This window comes from Nicotiana tabacum, chromosome 12 (genome assembly GCF_000715075.1).
Source record: "Nicotiana tabacum cultivar K326 chromosome 12, ASM71507v2, whole genome shotgun sequence".
Taxonomy (NCBI): Eukaryota; Viridiplantae; Streptophyta; class Magnoliopsida; order Solanales; family Solanaceae; genus Nicotiana; species Nicotiana tabacum.
Window position 1 is genome coordinate 19,395,915 of NC_134091.1, and position 13,591 is coordinate 19,409,505.

At 34.3% G+C, this 13,591-nt stretch overlaps 2 protein-coding genes and 1 long non-coding RNA gene across 4 annotated transcripts; all 3 read right to left on the reverse strand.

Moving 5' to 3' along the window:
• Positions 1–2,721: 2,721 nt before the first annotated feature.
• Positions 2,722–3,819, reverse strand: LOC142167035 (uncharacterized). Its single transcript, XM_075227187.1, has 3 exons — positions 3,466–3,819; positions 3,196–3,305; positions 2,722–3,106 (listed from the first exon to the last, which is right to left on the reverse strand). The coding sequence occupies exons 1-3, from the start codon at positions 3,817–3,819 to the stop codon at positions 2,722–2,724; spliced, it is 849 nt and encodes a 282-aa protein (XP_075083288.1).
• Positions 3,820–7,599: 3,780 nt separating this feature from the next.
• Positions 7,600–10,405, reverse strand: LOC107773529 (uncharacterized). 2 transcript variants are annotated; one of them, XR_001645318.2, is made up of 3 exons: positions 8,470–10,405; positions 8,298–8,354; positions 7,600–7,871 (listed from the first exon to the last, which is right to left on the reverse strand). It is a non-coding gene; the product is annotated as an uncharacterized LOC107773529 (long non-coding RNA). The 2 variants fall into 2 exon arrangements; XR_012697218.1 differs by having other exon boundaries at positions 8,298–10,405.
• Positions 10,406–10,754: 349 nt separating this feature from the next.
• Positions 10,755–11,852, reverse strand: LOC142167036 (uncharacterized). Its single transcript, XM_075227188.1, has 3 exons — positions 11,499–11,852; positions 11,229–11,338; positions 10,755–11,139 (listed from the first exon to the last, which is right to left on the reverse strand). The coding sequence occupies exons 1-3, from the start codon at positions 11,850–11,852 to the stop codon at positions 10,755–10,757; spliced, it is 849 nt and encodes a 282-aa protein (XP_075083289.1).
• Positions 11,853–13,591: the final 1,739 nt, after the last annotated feature.

Below are 13,591 nucleotides of genomic sequence, written 5' to 3' on the forward strand. Positions count from 1 at the left end.
TTTATTTTAAAGAGTCGTCACTTGAAATATTTATGGTGTCCCAAGTCACCGGCTTATTTTAGAATCCCAAATCGAGAAAATTGACTCTATTTATTGGTCCGCGAACACAGAAGACCGGGTAAGGAATTCTGTTAACCTGAAAGAAGGTATTAGGCACTCCCGAATTCCGTGATTTTAGTACGGTCGCTTTACAATCATATACCTGGCTTAATTAACGGATTATTATGTGTTTTAGAACCTATGTGTATTTTAACTTTTAGCGCTTTTAATTGCTTGATTATGGTGTGATTATGAAATTATCTTGAAACGAGTCACGCGTACATGTACTCGTTTTGTTTGGTGTGTCAAGATCATGTCAGGCGTACGTGTACACAATCAATAACACTTTATTATTTTTAAGGTTGTTTCGCCCAAAGTTGCGCGAACGCATACCTTGATATTAATTTTTGAAATCGTAATTATGTTACGCAAACGTATACATACTCATGATAATTTATTAAAGTGTGCCTAAAGCCTTCTACAAATTAAGAATTATTTTTTCAAAAAAAGAATTTTTGATATTATTGTGAAGCTAAAGTTATAGACGAGAAATGTGATATAATTTAGCTATGAATTATGACGAGTGAATTACACTTGTGAATTATTACTTCGAATCTGGAAGTAATTTATTTGGCCCAATGACCTGATGGTCCACTTTACCAATTCATCTTTTACCTTCTTCAGTCTTAAAATACATGGACCAAAATTCTTCTAGTTTTAATTAGTCATGTCATTCAACTTTCTTTGCAATTTCTAAAATCATCCAAATACAGTAGCCAACAGGAAATAATTTTTATGCAAACGTAATGCAGAAAACACATAAAACACTCAAAAACAAGGCAAATATAAATATGAAACGGGCAATAAAGAACAAGAAATTGAACCCTTTTTTTTTTTTAATGAAAACAGTTTCTTGTACATTACTAGATTAATAAGGTTGGCAATAAATAGCAGATTGTTGCATTAGCACCCACAAATACATTAACTAAGGAAACAAATATTATACAGAATAGGAGAGAAGCTTAAAAGACATATACCCTAAAAGTTAAATTTACAATAGTTGGCAGAGACAGCTCTATTATGGCTGCACTCCAACAAGGTTACAAATGATCTTATGTTCTAATTAATTTTCAACGAATTTTGAATATAAGAACCCTGCCTAAAAATAAAAGATTTCTGCATATATAAACCTAACAATCATTAAGAAATTTTCGTTCATTTTGACATTTATGTCCAAATAATTGGAATGCTATGCTTCCTAATAACTACATCATAAAGTCAAGTACCTTGAGAACTCTTAGCCATTAGCAGCAAATAAGCTCTTGTGGGAGAAGAAAGATAAGACCGCGCCTTTTTAACCCCCCCTTAGGATACTTGCGACAATTTATTTTTAAAATTTTAAACTCCTATACTAAAACTTTTGCCATAAGTCACAAAATTAATGAAGTTGAGCAAAGCATAATAGTACCAAATTTTTCAAAATATTATAACTCTAAAATATATTAAATGCAAACTCATATCTTAACATGCTAATTCAACTGAAATAAGTAGACTAAGAACAGTAGGACATTTGATAAACAAAGCATAAATTTTATTAAAACAGTAGGTGAAAAGGACGAACCTTAGAGACAACGAAAATAGAGATAAAATTTTTTGAGTGATGGAACTTGAACTAAGAGCAAATTTGGCTACGAAAAGGAACTTTTCCGGTGACCTTAAGCTGCCGATTTCAAGCACCTCTTTTGGCTACTCTTAAACTCTCTTTCTCCTTTATGATCAAAGTTTTCTCTTTTCAAAAAAAAATCCCTCAGATGTTTCTTTGCTCCAAATCTCGTTCTTCTTCTTTTTCTAGTTTTCCTTCTGTTTTTCAGATTCCCCTTTCTTTGGTGGAGAAAATGATATTAAATGGCAAAGTTTGTTGGATGGTTCCCATTCTCTCCCCATGAAAATCGGGTATCCAGGTTATAGTGGGTGCTTTTTTTTGAGTACAGAAGAGGGGATCGTGGGTTTTTGTGTATTGTTTAAAGTTCAAAAGTCAATATGTACATGGGGTAATTTTGAGGGGAGACGTGAGGGAGGTGGGATTAATATGAGATTTATTAGGGAGTTAGTTGTGGAATAGGAAAGAATTTTCTTATTCTTTTTGAACATAGAAACCAATTACCAAGACTACTTAATCAAATATTAAAATAATAAAAGCAAAAGAATTATTTATACTAATATGAAAGAAATTATTCAAAAATAAATCACTACCTACTAAAGCCTATAATAATAGAGTACGTACTTATTTGAACAACACCTAAGTAAGAATATTAATTAACTACTTTAGATTAAAAAAATAAAAGGTATGAGTTAATTATTTATTAGATTAGAGAAATATAAGAAAAAAATTAAATATTTAAACTAGAATTTAAATGACACTAAGAAAATTATTAAAGTCACTTGATTACTTATTAATATTCTAATTAAAAGAAACTATATATTTTTCTTTGTAAACTTTCTTTTTCTTTTTAACCAATAGAAATAAAACTCGTAGTCTAAGAAGGTGAATACATATATATATATATTTCAATTTTCCCAAATAAATTCTACTAAAGGTGAGATAAAAATTTAAACTATTAATATTAGATCTATAGGAAATATTTACACTAAAATGATAAAGAATTTGGGTGTGGTCAAAAATTAGTTGTTCACAGTTAATAGTTGCTCATTCTCAAGAAATTCCAAGACTGCAGTAGTCTCCCCCTCACCAATAATTGACCATAAAGCTTTATAAAAACCACTCCTATACCCATCTGGTCCAGGACTCTTTGTCTCATCAATACTGAACATAGCAGACCTCACCTCAGTAGCTGTATGTGGCCTTAACAACTGCATTTGTTGAGTAGTTGACAGTGTCTCCCCATTCTTCAGAAAGCTTTGAAAAACATGTGTCCTGTTCCAGCCCTTTGTTCCTAGCAACTCTTGGTAATAGTCCACAAAAATAGTTGCAATGTCTTCTTGATCTGATTGCATTCTCCCATGTTTGTCAGCTAATTGGATTATAGCTTCTTGTAATCTCCTGTGTCTAATCACAGAGAAGAAGTATCTATTATTATCATCACACGGCTTAAGCCATGTAACTTTGCTCCTCTGTTTTCAGCTAGATAAGAGGACCTTTTGAACTTGTGAAATTGCTGCAGTTCTTCTGCATGCAGTCTAGCATCTAGTGGATTATTATGAAGTTCTGCTTGTGCTTTAAGCAAGAGCCATCCTATCTGGATTAGCTATTACAACAACGTTGTTGAAATGCCTTCTATTTAGCACTTTAAGTTTATGCTTCAACAACTTTAATTTTCTGACAACTCTGAACATACTGCACCCTATTACTTAATGTTCCCATCCTTCCTTAACTACATCTAGAAAGTTAGGGTGAGTGGCCCATACATTGCAGTATTTGAAAACAGCTTTAGCTCTCCTAGTTGTATTTGCAGTTGATAACTTGAGTGGGCAGTGATCACTGATCCCCTTTTCTAGATATTGCTCCGTAAAGGTTGGCATAGAATTGAGCCAATCAGTATTGATAAACACCCAGTCAATCTTGGATAAGATTCTACTATCATCATGTCTGTCATTCCATGTATACCTGCTACCACTTGTTGGTAACTCAACCAGCTCACATTGTTCTATACACTGATGAAACTCTGTTATTTCAGCCATAGTTACAGGATTTTCTCCCACTTTATCTTCAATGTGCAATACAGAATTGAAGTCACCCATACCAATCCATGGACTCTCCATACTTCTATTCACTACATCTAAATAACTCTATAAGCTTCTTCTATCTTCCTTTATATTAAAAGCACACACTATAGTCATCATAAAAGTAACTTGCAGATTGTTATGAGTAACCTGACAAGTGACTACTTGTGAATTTATAGATATAAGGTTCATTTTGAAACAGTCTTGTCTCCATGCCAGTCATATCCTCCCATTATTGTGCTCCCTCAAATTTGTTATACACTCCCACCCACCAAATAGCTTACTGGCCACTTGGTCAATTTTCTCAGCCTTTATTTTTGTCTCCAACATACCTATTAATCCTATCTATTCTTTATTACAAAAGAGTTTCACCTCCTTTTGTTTGTTAAGGGAATTCATACCCCTAACATTCCAACATAAGATGTTATTCATGACCACTAGGAAGTGGTACTTTCCCTCCCACATTTCTAACAGCTTTAATTGCACTGCTCTTATTGATAGCATTATCATTCATCTCCAAAATTTAAAAATTATTTTGATAACTTTTATCTCCTTCTCCCTTACCCTGTTGTGACTGCCGATTTGTTGGTCTTGTAACATTTAAAGGTGTCACCCATCATGTAGTGTCCTACCTAGGCTGAGTACTTGGCTATCCTGTTGCATTGTTCTTTACTATTATTTGCCTGTCCTCTGCTACTACCTCCTTATCATTCTCTTTAACCATTTGTTCTGCTTCTATATCACCATTTTTACTGGTATCCTCTGTTATTTTGGTACCAGCTAGTTGTTGTTGTTTTCTTGCTCTACATACTTGGTCATTATGGCAATATTTCCTGCATACTTTACACAAATTTGGCTTCCAATTATATTGCACTTTTTGTTCCATTAACAACTATTTCTCATTGTTAAAGAAACTTTTATCAGGCAATTTAGTATCCGTCTGAACCTCTACCAGAAGTCATGCAAAGCTCAGCCCCACCTTTATTTCTGTGTGGCTGTCAACCATCAATGGTCTTCCTATTAAACTCCCAATTTTGCTGAGGCCTTTTGGGCTCTAATACTTGAAGTTCAAATCAGGCAGTTTAACCTATATAGGGACAGTGTACAACTCTTCTCTTGTGAATTCCATGTCTGCATGCCAGGCTTTTATAATGACAAGTTTGTTATCAAAATGATATATACCTCCTTGTAATACCTCATTCTTCCTTATCTCTGAATCAAACCTCACTGACACAATCTCATTCTTCAACATAGACACCTTATTTATACCATGTTTACCCTAAAGTCTACACACATACCCATTAAGCACCGAGAATAGCGGGTAAGCTCCCAGAACATAACACACTATTGCTGATTTCCAGTACTCTATCTCAGAGCTTATGTCCTCTGCTTCAATTTCACAAACAGGTGCCTCTTCATGTATTTCAGGTTCTACAAATTCAAGTTTAAAACCAGCATTTGTTACCTTAGTTATATCAAAATTATCCCAAATGGAACCCTTGGCATTCAACTCCGGCGATGCTTCAACTTCATCAGCCCATGACAATTTTCCTTTGCCAGCCTTAGAATTCAACACTTCCTTCCATTGTTGTGGTGTCGATGACGTTCCTTCCCCCAATTCCCGGACATGCAATCCTAATTGACTAACAATTGGTGCTAATTCTTCAATTTACCCTTGTTCAATCAATTCATCCATGCATGGTACTGTTTCATTGGCTCCCACCTCCTCGAGCTGCTTTGTTGGAATTTTACTTCCTTCTTCCTTTGATGATTCGCACCCAATGCGATGGTCTCTCGTGCCATTATTGCCTTCTGCGAGGGATTCCGAGCTCTCTTCCCCATGGAGGCGCACGTTATGCTATCATGCGCTGAGAGAGAAATGAAGCCCTTTTTTAATACAAAGATTGTTATGAAGTAATTTATTTAAGAAACTTACAAGTACCTTTCTACTAAAGCATGGGGCGAATAACCTAACAAAAGGGTATAGATAATCTGCTGCAATCCATTAAACTAAATTGGACATCTTGATGTTCTTTAAAATGTAAGTTGATTTTAAAATTTTGGTGATTCAGCGACTGTGCGCGACTGCGTGTGAGATTATAATGAGACATGGTGACTACAGAACCGAATGAATACTAAAAAACTTGTGCATATTTAATACGTTAATTTTTTTTTTTTTCATTGTGAGTGAATTCCATTCCATAATAACAAGTCATATCAATATTCAGTGCATAAATCTTAAACTTTTTTTTTTATTTTGGCTTTATTTGTTCTTTCGTGTCAACAACATATTCAGTATAATCTCATAAGTAGGGTGAGGTCTGAGAATGATAGTGTGTATGCAAATTTTATCCCTACCTTATGAAGGTAAGAAGTTGTTTTCGATAGACAGTCGGCTAAAAAAAATAAAATTACAACAGTTTTAAAAAAGAAATACGATTATAAAATTTGTTCTTTCATACGTCAACTATAAACCAGGAGAGAGAGGGGAAGACCTAGGAAATTCTCTTTTTGGGCAATCAAAACTGTTGGTAAATGTCCACTAAATATCCAATAATGCAATAGATAAAAATTGCTTAAGTTTTAAGACAAGAAGTTAGAAACGTAATGATATTGTGATTAATGAGTCAATATCAGGCACGATGTGCCATGTGAAAGGAAGTAAAGCATATTCCTATCTTCAGAATATATATCTCAGCTACTATTACTTGTTGAGTGCCTCCGTAAATATCCTGGATTTTATGAGTTAGATATTATTTCCTCTTTTTAACATAGATATTTTTGCCTCCATCTTAACTTCTTTAGGGATCGTTTGGTAGGGTGTATAAGAATAATGTTGAATATGGTGTATTAGTAATGCTGATATTAGTTATACTTGCATTAGTTATGCTGACAGAGGCAGATGTAGTATATTATGTACCGGTTCAACTGAACCCATAACTTTCGATGCGGAGTAAAAATTTATATGTAAGAATTCATAAAAATTGCAAAAATAGTAGATATGAACCCATAACTTTAAAAATATAATGGGTTCAATGTTAAAAACCTTAAAATTGAACCCATAAGATTTAAATCCTGGATCCGCCTATGTATGCTGATATATTTCTTATCAATTATTTGGTTTGATGTATTAAAACATTGTATAATTTCTAAAAAAATTATTTGCTTACAAAAACACCCTCATAACCAGTCCATCAATTTATCTTTTTAAAAGAAACATATGTTGAGGAATTTTCATATATGAAAAAGGTTTTAAAAAAATTATTTGATTTGTTACCTATATTGTAGTATAGAACTGAATATTTATTTATACAAAAAAATATGTTAAGTATTTATTTACTTACTATGGATATAATTTTATATCCCACTTTCTTGGATTATTTAATACTTACATTAATATAGTATAGCATATTTTAATCAAGCATAATTTTGAAGGATATTTTTAGTCTTTAACTAAGCCAATGCATGCATTAAAACTTATTGCATTGTTAATACCATGGAATCTTATGCATTAGTTATACATATGATAATACCAAATAAACTGTATAACTAATACGTGCATTATTTTAATGCATCCCACCAAAATGACCCCTTAGAGATACGGGTCTGAAAATAAAGGAAGTGAAAAGAAGACCACAACAGGCAATTGCAAATCCAATCAGAAAAAGAAAATAATTTGATTCAATTTTAGTTTTGATCCAAATATTAAATTATCTCCCCCCGTTCATCAATCAGAACTGGAGAAATCATTTACCAACAATATATTTGTTAAGAAAAAACGATTAAAAAATAAAAGGATCTTAGTTTACAACACCATAATTGAAGTAGTTTTAGCAAAACTGATAATTCCCCATTTATATAATCTGATAGAAATCAAGGAATGTATCTGTTACAGTGTATGTACATTAAAATTTACCACTAAATAATAATCAGATCAGTGTATGTAAAAATAAAAGCTTATTGTTTATTCTCTTTTTGTACAAAAGAAATTTCCCAGTTCTTGTCAGTGAAGAGGACAAGTAATTGGACTCATAAAATCTGTTGTTCTCCTTTCTGGTCCTCTTCTATTGTATCTTCCAAATCTATCTGACCTGCAATGAGCAAGGAAAAATCATCATCTTCGTAGAAGTGAAAGACTACATGTATTTATATTTGTACACGATTAGATGTGAATATACCACTACTCCTGATATCGTAGACCACTCAGTGAGGCAAAAATGAGCACTTGGTGAAAATGGTATCAAGGGACGAGCATCGTTTAATCTAACTAAATATGTTGCATTTACAGTTCAAGTTTGATACAGTTATAAAGGATAATATAAATTGCATCAAGCAACTAATGTAAAGATGTTCCTCAAATAAGTTCTAGCCTCTTGTTTGATCACAAATCTGACTATCTAGATCAAAAACCTTTCAGGTAGAGAGGTTATTTTTAACAGCATGCTCGTCGTGGTTTAAATCTCATATGTTGTGCAGATAATGAAAATTGTACAAGTATGCAAGTATAGTTACCATACCGAATAGGGACACTAATGAGGGAGGCTTTGAGTGTCCATTTGAACTCATATCTATACCTGCACAATTAAGATGTGTGTTTGAAATAAGAGACAGATAAATAACACAAAAACCGAGTTGCAGAAAAGTTTTGCATTTATGACAAATAGCATTTAGGATGAGACCAATTTAGACCTGAAAGACCAGGCATGAGACATGTTCAACTCTAATGCCAATATTAGAAGACAATTCAGATTTGCAGGGAGGGGCGGAGGCAATACTGGCGTTGGGTTCCTAATTTACTAACCACTAAGGCACCATCCTTTAATCTTCACTTGTTTCAGTACTCAGTGAATAGATAATTCTCAGCTGACCATTTGTTTCATTACTTTTATACAGGGGTATATCCCTTCTTTCATAATGACCAGCACTGCCTTAGTGTTGGATTTTTAAATAATACGGAAAAGGGTCAAAACTGCCCCTAATCTATTCGCTTAGGTTTAAAAATACCCTTCGTTCACCTATTTTGTAAAAATTTCCCTCACCGTTAAAAAACTGGCACATTCATACCCTTATTTCTGACGGACCTTTGCTGAATAAAATAAAATAAAATTATATATGGCGTGGCAATTGCTTATTGGTCAAGATTAAAAATTTCAGTCTAACCCAGATCTGATCCGTAAATAACCCACCTACGATCCATCTTAGTCGTTCCAACCTGTTAAACCCTTTTTAGCCCCTCAAACACCCGATTCCATACCCGACTCATGATCCAATCGTTATTTAGGTTTTATTTGTCAACATTTCATATTTTTCTTTTTATTAATTTATTATATGGTACCTATCCCTTACCTTGTTCTTCTTCCCCAACTAAATCATTGCCGACCGTTTCCCAACCAAATCACCGCCGACGAACTGTGAAGCTAATTTGCTCACATGATTTCAATTAACTCCAAACAACTATATGGTAGCTCAGCATATATAACTTTGGCAGAAAGATAACTTTATTAAATCATAAAATCTTAAAATGAACCATTAATTTAATTCCAAAGATACCAGATTTCACTCTATGAATATTGATTTAACAAAAAAATGTTAATTTAAAAATTAAATTAAGGTAAAAAATCTGAGTGGGAGAAGGAGATCCGTGGGTATTGAAGGGTGAAGATATGAAAGTTGAAGCCGATGGTGGTCCTCTGCCAGCAATAGTGAGTTATTGTACTTCGGCCATGGAGGAGGATGATTAGAGAAAATGTGGAGCGGGAGGTCCCGCACATGGATGGAAGAGGACAAGTTGAGAGGTGAAGTTAGGGCATCTTAAAAAGCGGGTCATGGATCGGGTATGTATATTTTGGATCATGGAGTGGGCTAATAAGTGGATGTGAGGTGAGGTTTTAATTTTAGCCAATGGAAAATTGACACATATTATGTAATAAAAAAATTTCTTAATCAAAATAAGGCCGTTAGTTTTCTAGGGTATGAGTGGGGCGGAAAGTTGACGTTATGGGCAGTTTTTACAAAATAGGTGGATGAAGGGTAGTTTTAAACTTGAGCGAATAGGTTAGGTGCAGTTTTGACCCTTTTCCGTAAATAATAAATGAATGATCAACTTGCCTTTTCGAAAAGAAAAAAAAAAGGAATAGAAAATTCGGAGTTAGCTACTGACCATGTTAGTGAAAGAGAGAAAATAGATTTAGAAGTTCCAGCATGCTACTACAGGAAGTGCCATTTAAGAGAAAAGATACATCATATTCATTTCAACAATATGCTATTCTGAATCATTCTGTCAAAATGCCACGGCCAATTAAGCAACATATGGTCAGTCTATTTTTTTCTCATTCTAGGCTTTTATATGCATCAATATCAATTATTGATATCCCAAATACCATATGGAGTTTCCTTTCTTATGAAGGGATGTTCATTAGTGTTCCGTGCTTTCCTATGATCTCATTCACCTTCCTCTTAAAAGAGCCCTTTTCCAACAGATCCACAATAATGTCTCACCTCCAGCAAATGTATACTCAATTGTTTTTGCCCAAAGCTAGCTAGCAAGAATTCGAAGGGTGGAGAAGAATACTGCACCAACATGTGCTTCTATATGCTTGATCTTCTTAGGTACAGTTAGAGCCAGGAAAAATAAAAGGTATGAGTTAATTATTTATTAGATTAGAGAAATATAAGAAAAAAATTAAATATTTAAACTAGAATTTAAATGACACTAAGAAAATTATTAAAGTCACTTGATTACTTATTAATATTCTAATTAAAAGAAACTATATATTTTTCTTTGTAAACTTTCTTTTTCTTTTTAACCAATAGAAATAAAACTCGTAGTCTAAGAAGGTGAATACATATATATATATATTTCAATTTTCCCAAATAAATTCTACTAAAGGTGAGATAAAAATTTAAACTATTAATATTAGATCTATAGGAAATATTTACACTAAAATGATAAAGAATTTGGGTGTGGTCAAAAATTAGTTGTTCACAGTTAATAGTTGCTCATTCTCAAGAAATTCCAAGACTGCAGTAGTCTCCCCCTCACCAATAATTGACCATAAAGCTTTATAAAAACCACTCCTATACCCATCTGGTCCAGGACTCTTTGTCTCATCAATACTGAACATAGCAGACCTCACCTCAGTAGCTGTATATGGCCTTAACAACTGCATTTGTTGAGTAGTTGACAGTGTCTTCCCATTCTTCAGAAAGCTTTGAAAAACATGTGTCCTGTTCCAGCCCTTTGTTCCTAGCAACTCTTGGTAATAGTCCACAAAAATAGTTGCAATGTCTTCTTGATCTGATTGCATTCTCCCATGTTTGTCAGCTAATTGGATTATAGCTTCTTGTAATCTCCTGTGTCTAATCACAGAGAAGAAGTATCTATTATTATCATCACACGGCTTAAGCCATGTAACTTTGCTCCTCTGTTTTCAGCTAGATAAGAGGACCTTTTGAACTTGTGAAATTGCTGCAGTTCTTCTGCATGCAGTCTAGCATCTAGTGGATTATTATGAAGTTCTGCTTGTGCTTTAAGCAAGAGCCATCCTATCTGGATTAGCTATTACAACAACGTTGTTGAAATGCCTTCTATTTAGCACTTTAAGTTTATGCTTCAACAACTTTAATTTCCTGACAACTCTGAACATACTGCACCCTATTACTTAATGTTCCCATCCTTCCTTAACTACATCTAGAAAGTTAGGGTGAGTGGCCCCTACATTGTAGTATTTGAAAACAGCTTTAGCTCTCCTAGTTGTATTTGCAGTTGATAACTTGAGTGGGCAGTGATCACTGATCCCCTTTTCTAGATATTGCCCCGTAAAGGTTGGCATAGAATTGAGCCAATCAGTATTGATAAACACCCAGTCAATCTTGGATAAGATACTACTATCATCATGTCTGTCATTCCATGTATACCTGCTACCACTTGTTGGTAACTCAACCAGCTCACATTGTTCTATACACTGATGAAACTCTGTTATTTCAGCCATAGTTACAGGATTTTCTCTCACTTTATCTTCAATGTGCAATACAGAATTGAAGTCACCCATACCAATCCATGGACTCTCCATACTTCTACTCACTACATCTAAATAACTCTATAAGCTTCTTCTATCTTCCTTTATATTAAAAGCACACACTATAGTCATCATAAAAGTAACTTGCAGATTGTTATGAGTAACCTGACAAGTGACTACTTGTGAATTTATAGATATAAGGTTCATTTTGAAACAGTCTTGTCTCCATGCCAGCCATATCCTCCCATTATTATGCTCCCTCAAATTTGTTATACACTCCCACCTACCAAATAGCTTACTGGCCACTTGATCAATTTTCTCAGCCTTTATTTTTGTCTCCAACATACCTATTAATCCTATCTATTCTTTATTACAAAAGAGTTTCACCTCCTTTTGTTTGTTAAGGGAATTCATACCCCTAACATTCCAACATAAGATGTTATTCATGACCACTAGGAAGTGGTACTTTCCCTCCCACATTTCTAACAGCTTTAATTGCACTGCTCTTATTGATAGCATTATCATTCATCTCCAAAATTTAAAAATTATTTTGATAACTTTTATCTCCTTCTCCCTTACCCTGTTGTGACTGCCGATTTGTTGGTCTTGTAACATTTAAAGGTGTCACCCATCATGTAGTGTCCTACCTAGGCTGAGTGCTTGGCTATCCTGTTGCATTGTTCTTTACTATTATTTGCCTGTCCTCTGCTACTACCTCCTTATCATTCTCTTTAACCATTTGTTCTGCTTCTATATCACCATTTTTACTGGTATCCTCTGTTATTTTGGTACCAGCTAGTTGTTGTTGTTTCCTTGCTCTACATACTTGGTCATTATGGCCATATTTCTTGCATACTTTACACAAATTTGGCTTCCAATTATATTGCACTTTTTGTTCCATTAACAACTATTTCTCATTGTTAAAGAAAATTTTATCAGGCAATTTAGTATCCATCTGAACCTCTACCAGAAGTCATGCAAAGCTCAGCCCCACCTTTATTTCTGTGTGGCTGTCAACCATCAATGGTCTTCCTATTAAACTCCCAATTTTGCTGAGGCCTTTTGGGCTCTAATACTTGAAGTTCAAATCAGGCAGTTTAACCTATATAGGGACAGTGTACAACTCTTCTCTTGTGAATTCCATGTCTGCATGCCAGGCTTTTACAATGACAAGTTTGTTATCAAAATGATATATACCTCCTTGTAATACCTCATTCTTCCTTATCTCTGAATCAAACCTCACTAACACAATCTCATTCTTCAACATAGACACCTTATTTATACCATGTTTACCCTAAAGTCTACACACATACCCATTAAGCACCGAGAATAGCGGGTAAGCTCCCAGAACATAATACACTATTGCTGATTTCCAGTACTCTATCTCAGAGCTTATGTCCTCTGCTTCAATTTCACAAACAGGTGCCTCTTCATGTATTTCAGGTTCTACAAATTCAAGTTTAAAACCAGCATTTGTTACCTTAGTTATATCAAAATTGTCCCAAATGGAACCCTTGGCATTCAACTCCGGCGATGCTTCAACTTCATCAGCCCATGACAATTTTCCTTTGCCAGCCTTAGAATTCAACACTTCCTTCCATTGTTGTGGTGTCGATGACGTTCCTTCCCCCAATTCCCGGACATGCAATCCTAATTGACTAACAATTGGTGCTAATTCTTCAATTTTCCCTTGTTCAATCAATTCATCCATGCATGGTACTGTTTCATTGGCTCCCACCTCCTCGAGCTGCTTTGTTGGAATTTCACTTCCTTCTTCCTTTGATGATTCGCAC